General features: G+C 49.6%; 8 protein-coding genes across 8 annotated transcripts; 5 read left to right on the top strand and 3 right to left on the bottom strand.

The window, feature by feature from the left end:
- Nucleotides 1-411: 411 nt before the first annotated feature.
- ASPVEDRAFT_80712 (uncharacterized protein) lies at nt 412-1,755 on the top strand (the record flags this gene model as incomplete). Its single annotated transcript, XM_040816912.1, has 3 exons — nt 412-484; nt 534-617; nt 662-1,755. 3 exons carry the CDS (start codon nt 412-414, stop codon nt 1,753-1,755), a joined length of 1,251 nt encoding a protein of 416 aa, XP_040664848.1.
- Nucleotides 1,756-1,932: 177 nt separating this feature from the next.
- Nucleotides 1,933-2,755, bottom strand: ASPVEDRAFT_80713 (uncharacterized protein; the record flags this gene model as incomplete). Its single annotated transcript, XM_040816913.1, has 3 exons — nt 1,933-2,196; nt 2,245-2,373; nt 2,417-2,755. The coding sequence occupies 3 exons, from the start codon at nt 2,753-2,755 to the stop codon at nt 1,933-1,935; spliced, it is 732 nt and encodes a 243-aa protein (XP_040664849.1).
- An 881-nt stretch (nt 2,756-3,636) lies between these two features.
- ASPVEDRAFT_25926 (uncharacterized protein) lies at nt 3,637-4,185 on the top strand (the record flags this gene model as incomplete). Its single annotated transcript, XM_040809838.1, has 1 exon — nt 3,637-4,185. One exon carries the CDS (start codon nt 3,637-3,639, stop codon nt 4,183-4,185), a length of 549 nt encoding a protein of 182 aa, XP_040664850.1.
- Nucleotides 4,186-4,577: 392 nt separating this feature from the next.
- On the top strand, nt 4,578-5,261 carry ASPVEDRAFT_80714 (uncharacterized protein; the record flags this gene model as incomplete). The annotated part of the gene is made up of 1 exon (XM_040816914.1): nt 4,578-5,261. One exon carries the CDS (start codon nt 4,578-4,580, stop codon nt 5,259-5,261), a length of 684 nt encoding a protein of 227 aa, XP_040664851.1.
- Nucleotides 5,262-5,617: 356 nt separating this feature from the next.
- ASPVEDRAFT_38554 (uncharacterized protein) lies at nt 5,618-7,445 on the top strand. Its single transcript, XM_040811725.1, has one exon. The coding sequence runs from the start codon at nt 5,714-5,716 to the stop codon at nt 7,328-7,330; it is 1,617 nt and encodes a 538-aa protein (XP_040664852.1). The 5' UTR covers nt 5,618-5,713; the 3' UTR covers nt 7,331-7,445.
- A 502-nt stretch (nt 7,446-7,947) lies between these two features.
- Nucleotides 7,948-8,584, top strand: ASPVEDRAFT_38556 (uncharacterized protein). The gene is made up of 2 exons (XM_040811726.1): nt 7,948-7,967; nt 8,015-8,584. The coding sequence occupies exon 2, from the start codon at nt 8,204-8,206 to the stop codon at nt 8,435-8,437; it is 234 nt and encodes a 77-aa protein (XP_040664853.1). The 5' UTR covers nt 7,948-7,967; nt 8,015-8,203; the 3' UTR covers nt 8,438-8,584.
- On the bottom strand, nt 8,388-10,066 carry ASPVEDRAFT_882237 (TauD/TfdA dioxygenase family protein; the record flags this gene model as incomplete). The annotated part of the gene is made up of 9 exons (XM_040818261.1): nt 8,388-8,675; nt 8,726-8,752; nt 8,801-8,879; nt 8,924-9,045; nt 9,088-9,185; nt 9,231-9,399; nt 9,451-9,617; nt 9,674-9,783; nt 9,838-10,066. The coding sequence occupies 9 exons, from the start codon at nt 10,064-10,066 to the stop codon at nt 8,567-8,569; spliced, it is 1,110 nt and encodes a 369-aa protein (XP_040664854.1). The 3' UTR covers nt 8,388-8,566.
- A 433-nt stretch (nt 10,067-10,499) lies between these two features.
- Nucleotides 10,500-11,918, bottom strand: ASPVEDRAFT_50638 (uncharacterized protein; the record flags this gene model as incomplete). Its single annotated transcript, XM_040814342.1, has 1 exon — nt 10,500-11,918. The coding sequence occupies one exon, from the start codon at nt 11,916-11,918 to the stop codon at nt 10,500-10,502; it is 1,419 nt and encodes a 472-aa protein (XP_040664855.1).
- Between the last annotated feature and the right edge of the window lie 21 nt (nt 11,919-11,939).

The following is an 11,939-nucleotide window of genomic DNA, read 5'->3' on the forward strand; positions in this document are numbered from 1 at the left end:
TTGACTCTGACCCAGACTTCCTTAGGGCTGATCGTGTAAGCCGAATCCCCAGCATTGAAGTTACTTATCACCCCCGTCCTCTCAAGCAAGGCAACTTTGCGCGACCTACATCTCCTTTAACGTTTTAACGAACTGCATATTCCAACTAAATATGGGTCGCAGCTGCGGGACTTGTAGAGGTACATAGCCCCCCATCTTCTAGATCCACCATTTACTGCGGCTGCTGAGTGCTGACAAATACCAGACCGACACATCTCCTGCGACCGCGCAGTCCCTGTATGCAGTCAATGTACACGGGCCGGTCGTATCTGCCAAGGTTACGGTCTGCGTCTATCCTGGCCAAGAGCAAACGATGGCAGACGCGCTGTGGTGGGCCGGTCGGTGCGGCGAGGCGTGGCTCGCCAGTCCTCGATGGCGTATCATGTTAACGCGTCGTCTTGGGATATTGAGATGCATCGGTATCTGTTGAGCTTGTCGTCGAAAAGTAAGTCTTCCAGCTTAGTGTTTATTATATATGGCTAAGTGTGTACTAGAGCAAGCTCGGCTGGCGTTACGAGTGCCGATGCCGTATGACGGGGCGACGTATAGCGACGGTGATAACCAGTTACTCCAGTACTGTATGTGGTTAAGCCAAAAATAAGGCCAAGGCTGACTTAAATAGTTCAATGTACTGCCTCCCAAGCCCTGCCGATTCTCGGCCACGATCCAGTGACGCTGGGCGAGACGCTCATGCGCCTGGCTCTCTCGACAACATCCCATTCCGCCACTGCGATACGGCGAGGTATACTAGGGCTATCCTCACTGCACCGCTACGGTATGCACAGAAAGGCCTTTGAGTTCAAAATTGCAGCAATCGAATCCCTCGCCGCCGCATCAAGCGGGACCATCAGCGGCATCGAAGCAATGCAGCACGTTGCCGCGGGGATGCTGCTCTGCTCGTTTGAAATACACAAAGCATCCTGCACTTCAGGGCAGTGGCGATGGTACATCACCGGCGCGAAGAGCATTATCCGGGCATCGTCTCTGTCCCAGTTCAAACCCGACGCCGACTTCAACATCTTGCTCGACTGGGTGCATTACCATGATGCGCTGTCGCGGCTTAGTTCGCTGCACTGGTGTCCCCTGCCAAAGGGCCTGGAGCCTCTATCTGATAATACGACGCCTGAAGAAGAGTGTAGATTCGACGAGAGTGAGGATATCCCCATCTCGCCGGCTATTGAGCCGCCCACTTCGTCGACTGCGAATTCCCTCCAGGTTATCCTTGCGGAGGCTTGCGATGTGTTGGCTGCGAAGCGGCATTCCGACCAGAAGAAGTATTACAGTTTTATGCACGACCTCAGCTGGAGACTTGCTTCTCTCTCTGGTTCTGTTGCAGCAGATCCTGTCCTTGAGCTCTTCTATATAGCTATGGTTGTCTACCTCAACCGCGCCACAGGGAATCTACTGGAGCCGGAAACAAAAACCCAACAGCGGATATCGCGCGCGTTTACGATGTTAGCGTCTATGAAGCTATGCGAGCGTCAATTCCCGTTGTTTATCTTGGGATGTGAGGCACGGACAGATGAGGACCGGCGCATGGTGCTTGATCTTGTTGACCGGACGGATCAGGCTGTTTCTTCGCGCTGGATGTTCCTTACCCGGGCGTTTATTAAGAAGGTCTGGGTGCAGGATGACCTTGCGGATGGGGAGTTGGATTATATGGATAAGCTGAGTGCGATTATGAGTACGTGTAAGATTCTGCCTCCGCTTGTTTGATCCAAGAAACGTTTCTGCTTCTATAGCGTTCTGTATACTGTACACAAATGAAACAAAATATGAACAAATGAAACGCATGAAACAGCAGATGTGTCGCTTCACGGGGATATCAATCATGTATTCATGCCATGCAATGCAATGCATTCCGTAAGTCGTTATTCCTGCCAGCGGTAATCGTTACAGGGCAGCCTCCCATGCTTTCCGTCTTCGCATCAGGTTTGGAAGTCTGAGATTCGAGGGTCTCTGGCTTGTTTGGCCGGTGTCTGTCGGGCTCCAAGAGTTGAGCATCTTCTTGATCTTGTCTCCGTCTCGGACCAGCCAGAGTGCGCATGCCGCGAAGACATACGTCGTCAGAGACAAGATGAGGAAGACGGGGATGAAAGATGTTTGTGATGTCTCCATGGTGACATCTGATTTGAATAAATGCATGCCGAAGAAGGACTGCTAGGTCAGTTTGTCTCTAAAACATCCATAGAACTGGTAACTTACAGTGATGAGACCCATTGGGAGATAGAACACAGTAGCGACTGTGAAGCCCAGGATATAGCGATGTTGCGCACTGCCAGCCTCGGCCAGTCTGGCTTCTTTCGTCCATTCTCGCGCTGAAGCGACATTGACCTGGACGAGTCAGAGCTGTTCACTTTCGAATACGACAACATACCTCGTCGAGAGCTTGTAGCTCGTGCTCCTCAATAGGCTCGAGAGTATCCTCCCACATCTCCTCATCAGTCTCCGTGTCCCATTCGTCCTCTGTGAAGGTGATCTGCGCCGGCCTGGCGATGTATTTCTCCGTGAGCACATCCAGGTACTTATTCTGCTCGGCCAATTGGGACCGGATGTCGTTCAGCGCCTGGATGATCTCTTTAATCTGGCCTCCTAGGCCGTACTTCCCATCCTCTGACTCGGAAGTTCCGTCCTCTGACTGCTCGTCCGACTCTGATTCTTCCGATTCAGAGAATGGCGGTGACTCTATCGCGCTCAGCTCGTCCCTTAGAGACATTGCGGTACTTGTCATTTACAGACACAACGAGAGAGAGTCTGAAATGACTGAAGAGTCCAATTGAGGAGAAAGTGCGCTGGCGACGCGTTGGGCGTGAAAGTTACACCGCACTTTCGGGGACACTGACCCCCCACTAGCACCAGAATGCCCTAGTTCCCTAGTATGTCCTCTCTGCCCCCACCCTGTTGAGTCTTCCAGGTTCACTACGAGTAATTATATTCTATCTATGATGCAGTTTAACTTTATAATTTGTTATAATCAGATTCTGGATTCAAGATAGAACTGTGGTAACTAGCTCACCGACATTAACCATTAACCAGATTAACAACGCACGGCCCACTTTCAATTGTTCTTGCATGTTGGACAGTCTCCACTCGGTCTTCTTTACCGTAGACAGTGGCTTGGCTCTGCTGTGGATGAGTCTGTGATCTTCTATTCTGTTTAACGGCTGTTATCTGTATTAAGGCTGTTATACTTGTAGCTGTTGCGCTTGGACTCGCGTGGCTCAGGCTGTGCGTAAGTTCGAACGAACATGTGGAGATCAACGCACGGCCTGCATATGCCAGTGTTCATTCGCTGGAGCTGTCAAGCAAGTCAAAGCATGGGTAAATTCACTGGTTGTGGATTGACCCAATAGTGATGTTGATTCTTTCGTGCTTATTACTACCATGGTCTTTATCAACTTTTGTAGCGTACAAAAGACTGCTATTATGCTTGGTAATGCTGGAAATCTGAAAGATCGTTCATACCTTTATTCGATACAAAAACCATAGAGGAACAATGAAATAACATAGTCAAGAACACTATAAGAACCACCAACATAGCTTGTCCACTCACATAACCTCCACTATACTATCCCCCTCCAGCAACGCAACTTCATCATGGTAATATATTGGCTCACGCGAGAAAAACACCGAAGCCTTACCGAGCGCATCCATGACCTCATCGCCAGTCGACACTCACAAGCAGGGGACCCCCCAGGATCCGAACCGTACACCCTCTACATCGGCAGACCAAAAGAGTCAAGGCCCATAGCCGAAGGCGACTTCATACTAATCCTACACGGCTCAAAGAGCAAGAGCTGCGAATGGATTTACAAGTACTTACACAGCCAAGATAGGTGGAAGACCACGCGGACTCTTCGACGGGCTAAAGAATCGCACCTGCGATGCGATTTATCGACAAAGATCACGAAAGTAGGGATTATCAAGGCCGGGGATCGGGTGAGCTTCGAGGCAGCGATCCGGGATGCTGAGGAGATGGGTGCTGTGGACGGGACTCTGGAGGATGGGGAGTTGGGTCCGGGCAAGGGCTTTGCTGTTCGTGTTCTCCTCTGTTGTCGTCGGCGTGATATACTCTCGTGGGATGATGTGAAGAAGACGCTGCAGAGGTTTGGGGTCAAGGATGGTGGGCAGCTTTATATGATCTAGTCTACGATGTCTTTCGTCTAGTGAGAAGGTGGGTTTATGGATTAGTTTGAGTGTTTAATTAATATCACTAAATACAATTTTCATTTGATAGAATTACAGTATTACTTCATTTGTAGTTTATTAGGGTTGTATAACTAGTGCACTTCTTTAAGTACAATGACCTACATATTCTTTTAAGATACTCTTTGATCATTCTAGTACTATATCAAGGACATTTGCAAGACCAGTGAATGTATAATCAGATTACTCTTTGACCATAATACAATCGCCATTGTTCTAAAGCTGCAGGATCGGCTATAAAATACCCTACATCTCCCACTAAAGACAATCTTACCCACGCCGTCTCCTTCTCCCCAGCTAAAACAAGTTAAAGAATACTATAGTACTTCATCATGGGTTCTACAAAGGAAAAGCTGTACTATCACGAACAGCTACGTACGCTAGGCGAAGCCCTCGCCGAAACCCTCGAGATCAGTTCAGAAGAATCCAGCTCCGAAACAGAAGCTGAAGATGAGGACATGACGCAGATTTACCGCAACACAGTTCAGAAGATAGGAAAACAGTTTGGCAAGGTGAAGAGGATCAGAGAGTCCAAAGAAGCCCAATCAAAACCCGCACAAGGCTTCAATGTCTTTCTCGGCGTGCCAAAGACACCTTACCACGATAATGACTGTGATTGTGAAGTCATTCTCCATGAAATAGGAGGGAGGCTTTGCAGGACTTTCTATACGGTGAATGTCAGTGTTGACGAAACGTGGGAGAATGTCTATGAGAAGCAGCAGCGGCCTGCGTTTGCTATGGATGGGGAAGACCATCGCCAGAAGTGCGACAAAATGACAGAGAAGCTGTGGATTGGGTTCATGAGGGCTGATGCCTATCACACATTCCTGGATGCTTATAACAGCATTGAGGCGGAGGATTCCAGGACGTTTGCTTGCAGGCTCTTGATCAGATGTGTTGCGAAGAACACTCTCCCGGTGACAGTCGGGCCTAGGGCTATCAGTCGTGCCTTGAAGTTGTTGGATGAGCTGGCAGAGCTCAACGCTGCGGACTCTTCTAGACGGTTTCTAGGATAGATCTGTGGCTGGTGCATGAGTTCTCCTGTTCCTTTTTCCTTTTATTTCTTTCTTTTTTGTTTGTTTGAGATTATGAATACACTTCCTTCTGATATACTAGCCAGCAAATATTCTACGTAACCATCAGGTGCTGTAGTCGAACTCGTAATATCACAGTTCTCAATAGAATATCAGCCAGTTCAGCCTTGTATGCAATCTGCCTATTCTGAAACACTTTATGCAGTGTGACGTGTCTTGGACTGGATTGCCATCCAAGCACCCCTGTTGCTTCCTCCTTCCAATTAAATTATTAGCAAGAGAGCTGGAGCTGAGTTGTTGCATGATTGCTTATTCTGCCCGGCGCGTAACGCGTTATAAGTTAGAAAAGCCATTCCTTCTTCTCTTATTCTTCTTTACCTTTCTTTGCATCCCTTATTATATTTATCATCTATTCTAGAGTGGGTTGAAGTATAATGGATGAGTTTGATACACCCGAGCCAGCCAACGCCCCCGTACCCCCCGAGTCAAAGCTTGTGGCAGCGTGCAGAAGAAAAGAGTGGAATGTCGCCGAAAAAATTCTCCAAAATGAAATATTCAGGCCACGACACTCCGACGCTCAGGATCTTCCGATCGTATTTCCATTTTTGCAACGCTTGGACGACGATGGCTGGGAAAGGGTTTTGAATGTTATATTGAACCATCACCCAGGTATCCTGCTTGCAAAAGACCGCAATGGCCGGACGGCTATTTCCCATGCAGCGGGCTGCGGTAAAATCAGATCTGTGCAACGCCTATTAAAGACAAAACAGATACCAAGGGAGGATATGGTCGAAGCGCTTCTCTGCGTCGGAAGACATCGTTCCCCTAATTCCAGAGCAGTCGACAAGGTCATACAACTTCTTATCGAGAACGGAGTCGACATATCGAGGAAGCATGAAGGAGCGATACCTTTGACCCACGCAGTGAAGCTTGAGTGGGTGCATGTTGTGGACTGGTTCTGCAGGAATTCTTCCACCTTGGCCCCAGAGGCATTCACCTCTCAAGACGATCAAGGCCGGTCACCGCTGTCCATTGCTGTTCTCGATAAGCACGACTGGGCCATTGTTCCCCTTCTCAATACGGGTTACTATGACGGTTATGGCGACAGCCACGGACGAACGCCTCTGTACTGGCTCCTACAGAGCGAGAGGGAGGAGACGCAGAAGAGGAAACTGGCCGAGATTCTCATCTGGAAGGAAGCACACGACAACAACATGGGCGTGCATTCCGGACCGCAACCATTTGATATTGAGTCTCTGGGTGTGCAGCCCAGAAGTCCTCTGCATGTGGACCCAGAGATGCTGAACCAGTATCATCGGAACGATGGGCTCAGCTTGTTATCACACGCAGTTCGCAGCAACGAAGGAGAAGTCATCAGGACGATACTGAAAATCCCCGGAATCCAGGTAGATGCACCAAATAAAGACAGCACTACTCCTTTGCAGGTTGCCTTAATTGAGAACAAGACCGATGCTGCAAAAGCACTGATGGATGCAGACATTTCCACATTTAAAAAGTTGATCAACGAAGGCGCCATGGATCTACTTGAACAGCTGCTAGAGCTAGGGTACGATGTCAACCGCGAGGTTGACAAGGGCCGTCCTCTGCTTCACTATGTCCTGGAAAATACAAACACGAATGCAGCTGAGGAACTACTTGGAATCATTCTCAACCCAGAGCGTGGCAAAAGAATAGAGGACGTCAACCAGCCGGATGGGCGACAGAGGACCGCACTGCAGTTGGCAGAGGGAAAGCTGCAACTCATGCGTCTTCTTCTCTCATATGGTGCGGACCTAGAGCGTTCCACCATGCAGAAGGATGACTGGTTTCGTATGTATTTCCTACATACCCCATTTCAGAATCATTCTTTGCGTTGGGAAAGGGCTACGTCTGCGTTACTGTTCAAGCGTTGGGGCGATGGGGGGATCGAGGTTGAATTCCGACATTTGAGCGAAATGCAGATATTCCCATGCTGCCCAGGCAGTAGTAGCTTCAACTCGGAGGCGAGCATACTGTGTGTTGTTGGTCTATACTCTACGCTGCAACTATAACTAACTATAGGCTATGGGAATAGTGTGCTCAAGGACATGAGATCCTTTGAATATCTGCCCCTTGTAGCACCCGTTTGCTGTGCTCGAACGTGGCGCAACTACCACATTTTCTCTGGACTCCCTGTCGGAGATGGAGCGAAGGAGGAATTTTTGGGTATCTACTGGACCGCGGAAATCACAGCAAACGGAGAGCCGGGCTTCGTACTTTACAGAAGCACGCTGTCTCGAGTCTGGCTCCCACGGAATGGGATGGACTTCTTGGGTGAATTCCTGAAGGAGCTGTTCTCCCACTGGCAGAGAGTGTGTGCTCGCGTTGACAACAGCATGATATCCCACGTACGTCTTCTGTTCTATAGAAATGGACCCTGCTAACTGCCTACAGCGACTGAAGGGCCACTCTGCCGACTCATCGAGATCGGCATTATTTGACAAGCTTGAGAAGGACTATGTCTACCTTGCACAGCTTCGCGCAGCCCTATCCCGCCACGTCGAGGATGTCAGAATGGAAGTCCAAAGATACTGCAATGACTACAAATATCCTACTACGGACCTGGACGAGGGTATTGAACGCTTCCACCAAACTACCATAAAGCAGCTGGATCAATTCGAGCAGGTGACAACAGGTATACTGCAGTTGGTGAGTGTGCGGACCCGTTTATACTGCAACTCCTAACAGTTTTATAGCAATTCGCGCGTGCCTCAATCAACGAAGCTGCCACTATTCGGAGAATCACTCTTGTCACGGTACATCTCTCTCCATTTATCGTTGTCTATGCTGATATCAACAGTTTGTTTATTTGCCGTTGATGTTCTCTGCGGTATGTCTACCTGTCTTGTCTTAACAACGCTGACACAGTTTAGTCTCTATTCGGCATGAATGTCAACGTACTCGAAAACAACCCGGACTGGCGATGGTATCTTCTTTTTGCCGGGGCATCTTTCCTTGTGACATTTGGTATCTACTACTATCCATTTCCGGGGATTCGGCTCCCTGCAATGCCTAGGAATCGGGTCCCTACTGGTCCAGATAGATATAGACCAGGGGTTCCACCTCCGCTTTATGACAGTATTTTGAAGCGTCGCTCAAGGTGGTTTGGAATTGTCTAATATTTTTAATTTGTCTACTATTCTAATAATTGGCGGGATTACAAGATATCTGATGGTCAAACTGGCATTCTGGAGTAACAAATATAGAACAAAATATTTGTGACTAGCATAGCATCATATCCTCTGGATTCAAGCTTCAGCAGCCAGTGCCTCACGTCTAGACTTGGACGCAGGGTCGTAGTATGGTATTTCTCCAAGTGACACTACGCGGTTGCCCTGTCGCTTTCCATCATAGTCACTAACCCGTTAGCTACTTCTTATCTGTATAAGGTATAATTGTATACTTACTTCGTAGCAGTGTGGAAAACAGAGCGGCTGTATCACATTAGCAACCACATATATGCTTAACAGAGGTTGACGTACTTATCCCAGATAGCCAGGTCATTCGTCCCCCATTTAAACCGCACTTGCAGGTCATGGTTCTCGGAGATGAGTTGCCGGACTGTTATATATGAGTACAGCTACTTAAAAGCACTTCAGACTTACAGTATTTCTTCAGGATCTCGCTCTCGCGCTTGGTTACGCCTTCGATCCAGCCGTTGTCCACCTGGCCTGCTGCTCCGAAGAGACTCTTCCAGCCGGTGACGGGGTTTGTGCGAACAAGGGGGCTATATTGTTAGCAATATACTATTTAAAGGTGGGAGTCTTACTGGGAAGCTTTGAAATCGAAGCCGGTATTCTCAGGTGCACCTCGGTCTCCGTCGATGAGCTCGATTCCGTGCTCTTTGGCGATGTTGTTGAAGGATGGCTATCTCATTAGCAAAAATAACTCAGATGTGCTTAGGTGAATTACCTGGTGATGAGTTGCCTTCAGGGTATCCGCCAGAGCCTGGATTGGCGGCGAGAGTCGGTCGTAGACTTCATATCCAGATGCCCAGAGTGTATCACCACCAGTCTGGTCTTCGGGGCTATGGGTGATTTTCAGGATTGCATAGTCCGAGGGGACTCTCTCGAAGGTGATACTACACCGTGAACGTTAATATAATCCTGTTCGAATAGGATAGGATGCATACTCAGCGTGCCACCCTTCACTAGCAAGGTGGCGCGAGTTGTTCACGAATCTGTCTCCGTAGTACTTGCGGTTTGTCTCAGAAGAGATGACGGAGATTTCGTCGTCGAGTTTACCGTGCTCGTTGACGGTCAGCTTTCTACCGGCGTTGTTCACCGCGTGGCGGTGCAACTATTACAGCTTATCAGTGCCATGAGCAGGGCTGAGGAGGGTTTTAGTATGACAACCTTCGAGGTGGCAGGCTTTCCTGTCAATTCACCGAGTTTCTGGCCGAGAATCTTCTGGTCATCGGAGTTGATGCTCTGGTTCCGGAAGAAGACGACGCCGCGGCGAGAGACTATCTTGTTTAGTTACCTTATAGTTACCCCAATTCTATTACTGGATCACGTACCGGTAATTGCCAGATCGCGGAGTTTCTGCTCGTCGTTGAGGATATCAACGAGCTGGACGTCAGAAAACTCCCGTCCGATAATGGGGGTGACGTCGAAGCTCTTATATTCGTCCAACGAGCCAGAGTACTTCAGAGGCTCACGAACGTAGCCAGAGCTTGCAGCCTTTTGGGCTTCGACTTTCGTATCCACAGCTGGGACTGGAGTGGCGACTTCGACTGATGGGGCCATGTTAAATATCGTGGTTATATATATGTACGTTGATTGACTTGAGTATGGGTGTTTCTCTGCCATGAAGAGTTGGCCCTCTTATATCTATCCAACACTATTGCACCATCTAATCCTGAATCACACCTCTGTCTAAATGGTACTGAGTACAGTGTATCAGATCTCCATACATTTGGAGAGCATGGGATGTACACAACCCCTCACTGACGACATATTGCAACATAATTTTTAATGCAGTTCAAGTGACTTTGTTACTCTAAGCAGCTCTATTAGACCCGACAGTCGGCGATAAGTAGAGTGATGCTCCAAAGGCCGATAGTCGTGGTGATATTGGATGTTGATAGCGTAATTGGCAGCAATTCATATTACATGTGAGGGAAGTGCCCGGCATGCTTTGATGAAGTATGCATTATTGACTAGAATTGACTAGTTGACTCTATAACTTGGCTTGCACCGCACCAGCCTTGAGCTTCTGCCAATACTTGTCCTTCAGCTGCAGAATCGCAAACCCTAACTCTGGCAGCGAATCCTCAAACACTGGCAGCGCATACCCCTTGGTCCCTTTTGCTGGTGCCCCTGAGAATTCCCGCAGATACTCAAAGTATTCCTTGAAATCCGGCTTGATCTCGTGGAACAGAGCAGTTGGCCCTTTATACTTCAGCCGTTCCACCTCCCACTCATCCTGCTCGCGGGGACTGGGAAGAGGCTTCGCATTGGTGTTCGCAAAGTACCGCGCCACTGCAACGGCCTGGTACTCGTAGACACGGAAACTGAGAGCTCCACGCACCTGGCCGACAAGGGCCAGAGACGGGTCTCGGATCTGGAAGATGTGCTGGTAGAACCCGGCAACGCGGTTACTGGGGGTAACGGGGTCTGGCACGAGGAATGGGTAGACGAGTCTGTATCCTGTGGCGAAGATGAGCTTGTCGATGTCCTGCACTGTAGATCCATCGCTGAAGGTGACCTTGACGCCATCACCCACTGCCTCAACCCGAGTAACCCCAGGCTTCTTCTCAACCCCGGGCAGGGAGAAGACATTGTGCAGCAGCTCATTCTCGTGCCGTTGCGAGAGATACAGCGAGCCCTTCACAACGGCGTGCAAGTCCGCGACCAGATCTGCGGACGAGATATTCCCTCCCACCACCACAACCCTTTTATCCACGTAGTCGTTCGCAGACCGGAAGCTCTTTGAGTGCTCGAAACTGCCTGGCCTTGCCTTAAACGCAGAGTCTAGCCCCTCAATCTCCGGAATCAGAGGCACATTATAGTGTCCCGATGCCACAACAACCGCATCAAACTCCTCCTGCCACCAGTACTCCGCAGGCTGATTCCTCAGATAATGGCCCTTCTGGCGCAGCGTAACCCTCCACTTCTTCCCAACCTTCTCAACCCGCTCCACAGCCGTGCTAAACGAAATCAGATCCAAATACGGCCGCGCAAGATCCTCCAGATACCCGGTAACAACGCGAAACGGCCTACTCGGATTCGCCCGTCCAAGCTGCCTGACCGAAACCGCAGAATTCACCTCGGGAAACGGCGTATGCGTAAACGACATCGCATGCGCACCGACATTGCTATCCAGCGCATCATGAATGCCCGTGCGAGCCGTCTTATCCTCCGCAACCGGCGCCGTGAATGCAGGCAGCGACTGCGGGATCTCGTTGCGGATATCTGCGGCCCCGGGCGTGGGGAAGGAGTCTGGGATGGGATCGTAGTGCCAGAGACCGCCGACTCGGTCGCGGCGCTCGAAGACGCGGATCCGCGAGAAGGTGTTTTCGTCGACGAGGGCTTTCACGGTTGATATCCCCGAGGGGCCGGTGCCGATTACGGCGATGCTGTCGTAGCGCGGTGCCATTCTTTCCGTATTTTCTCTGGC

Source organism: Aspergillus versicolor, assembly GCF_001890125.1.
Source record: "Aspergillus versicolor CBS 583.65 unplaced genomic scaffold ASPVEscaffold_2, whole genome shotgun sequence".
Taxonomy (NCBI): Eukaryota; Fungi; Ascomycota; class Eurotiomycetes; order Eurotiales; family Aspergillaceae; genus Aspergillus; species Aspergillus versicolor.

Bases quoted from the DNA above. Each gene is read 5' to 3' on its own strand.
- ASPVEDRAFT_38556 (XM_040811726.1), top strand. From the start codon at position 8,204: ATGAATGTCAACGTACTCGAAAACAACCCGGACTGGCGATGGTATCTT.
- ASPVEDRAFT_38554 (XM_040811725.1), top strand. From the start codon at position 5,714: ATGGATGAGTTTGATACACCCGAGCCAGCCAACGCCCCCGTACCCCCC.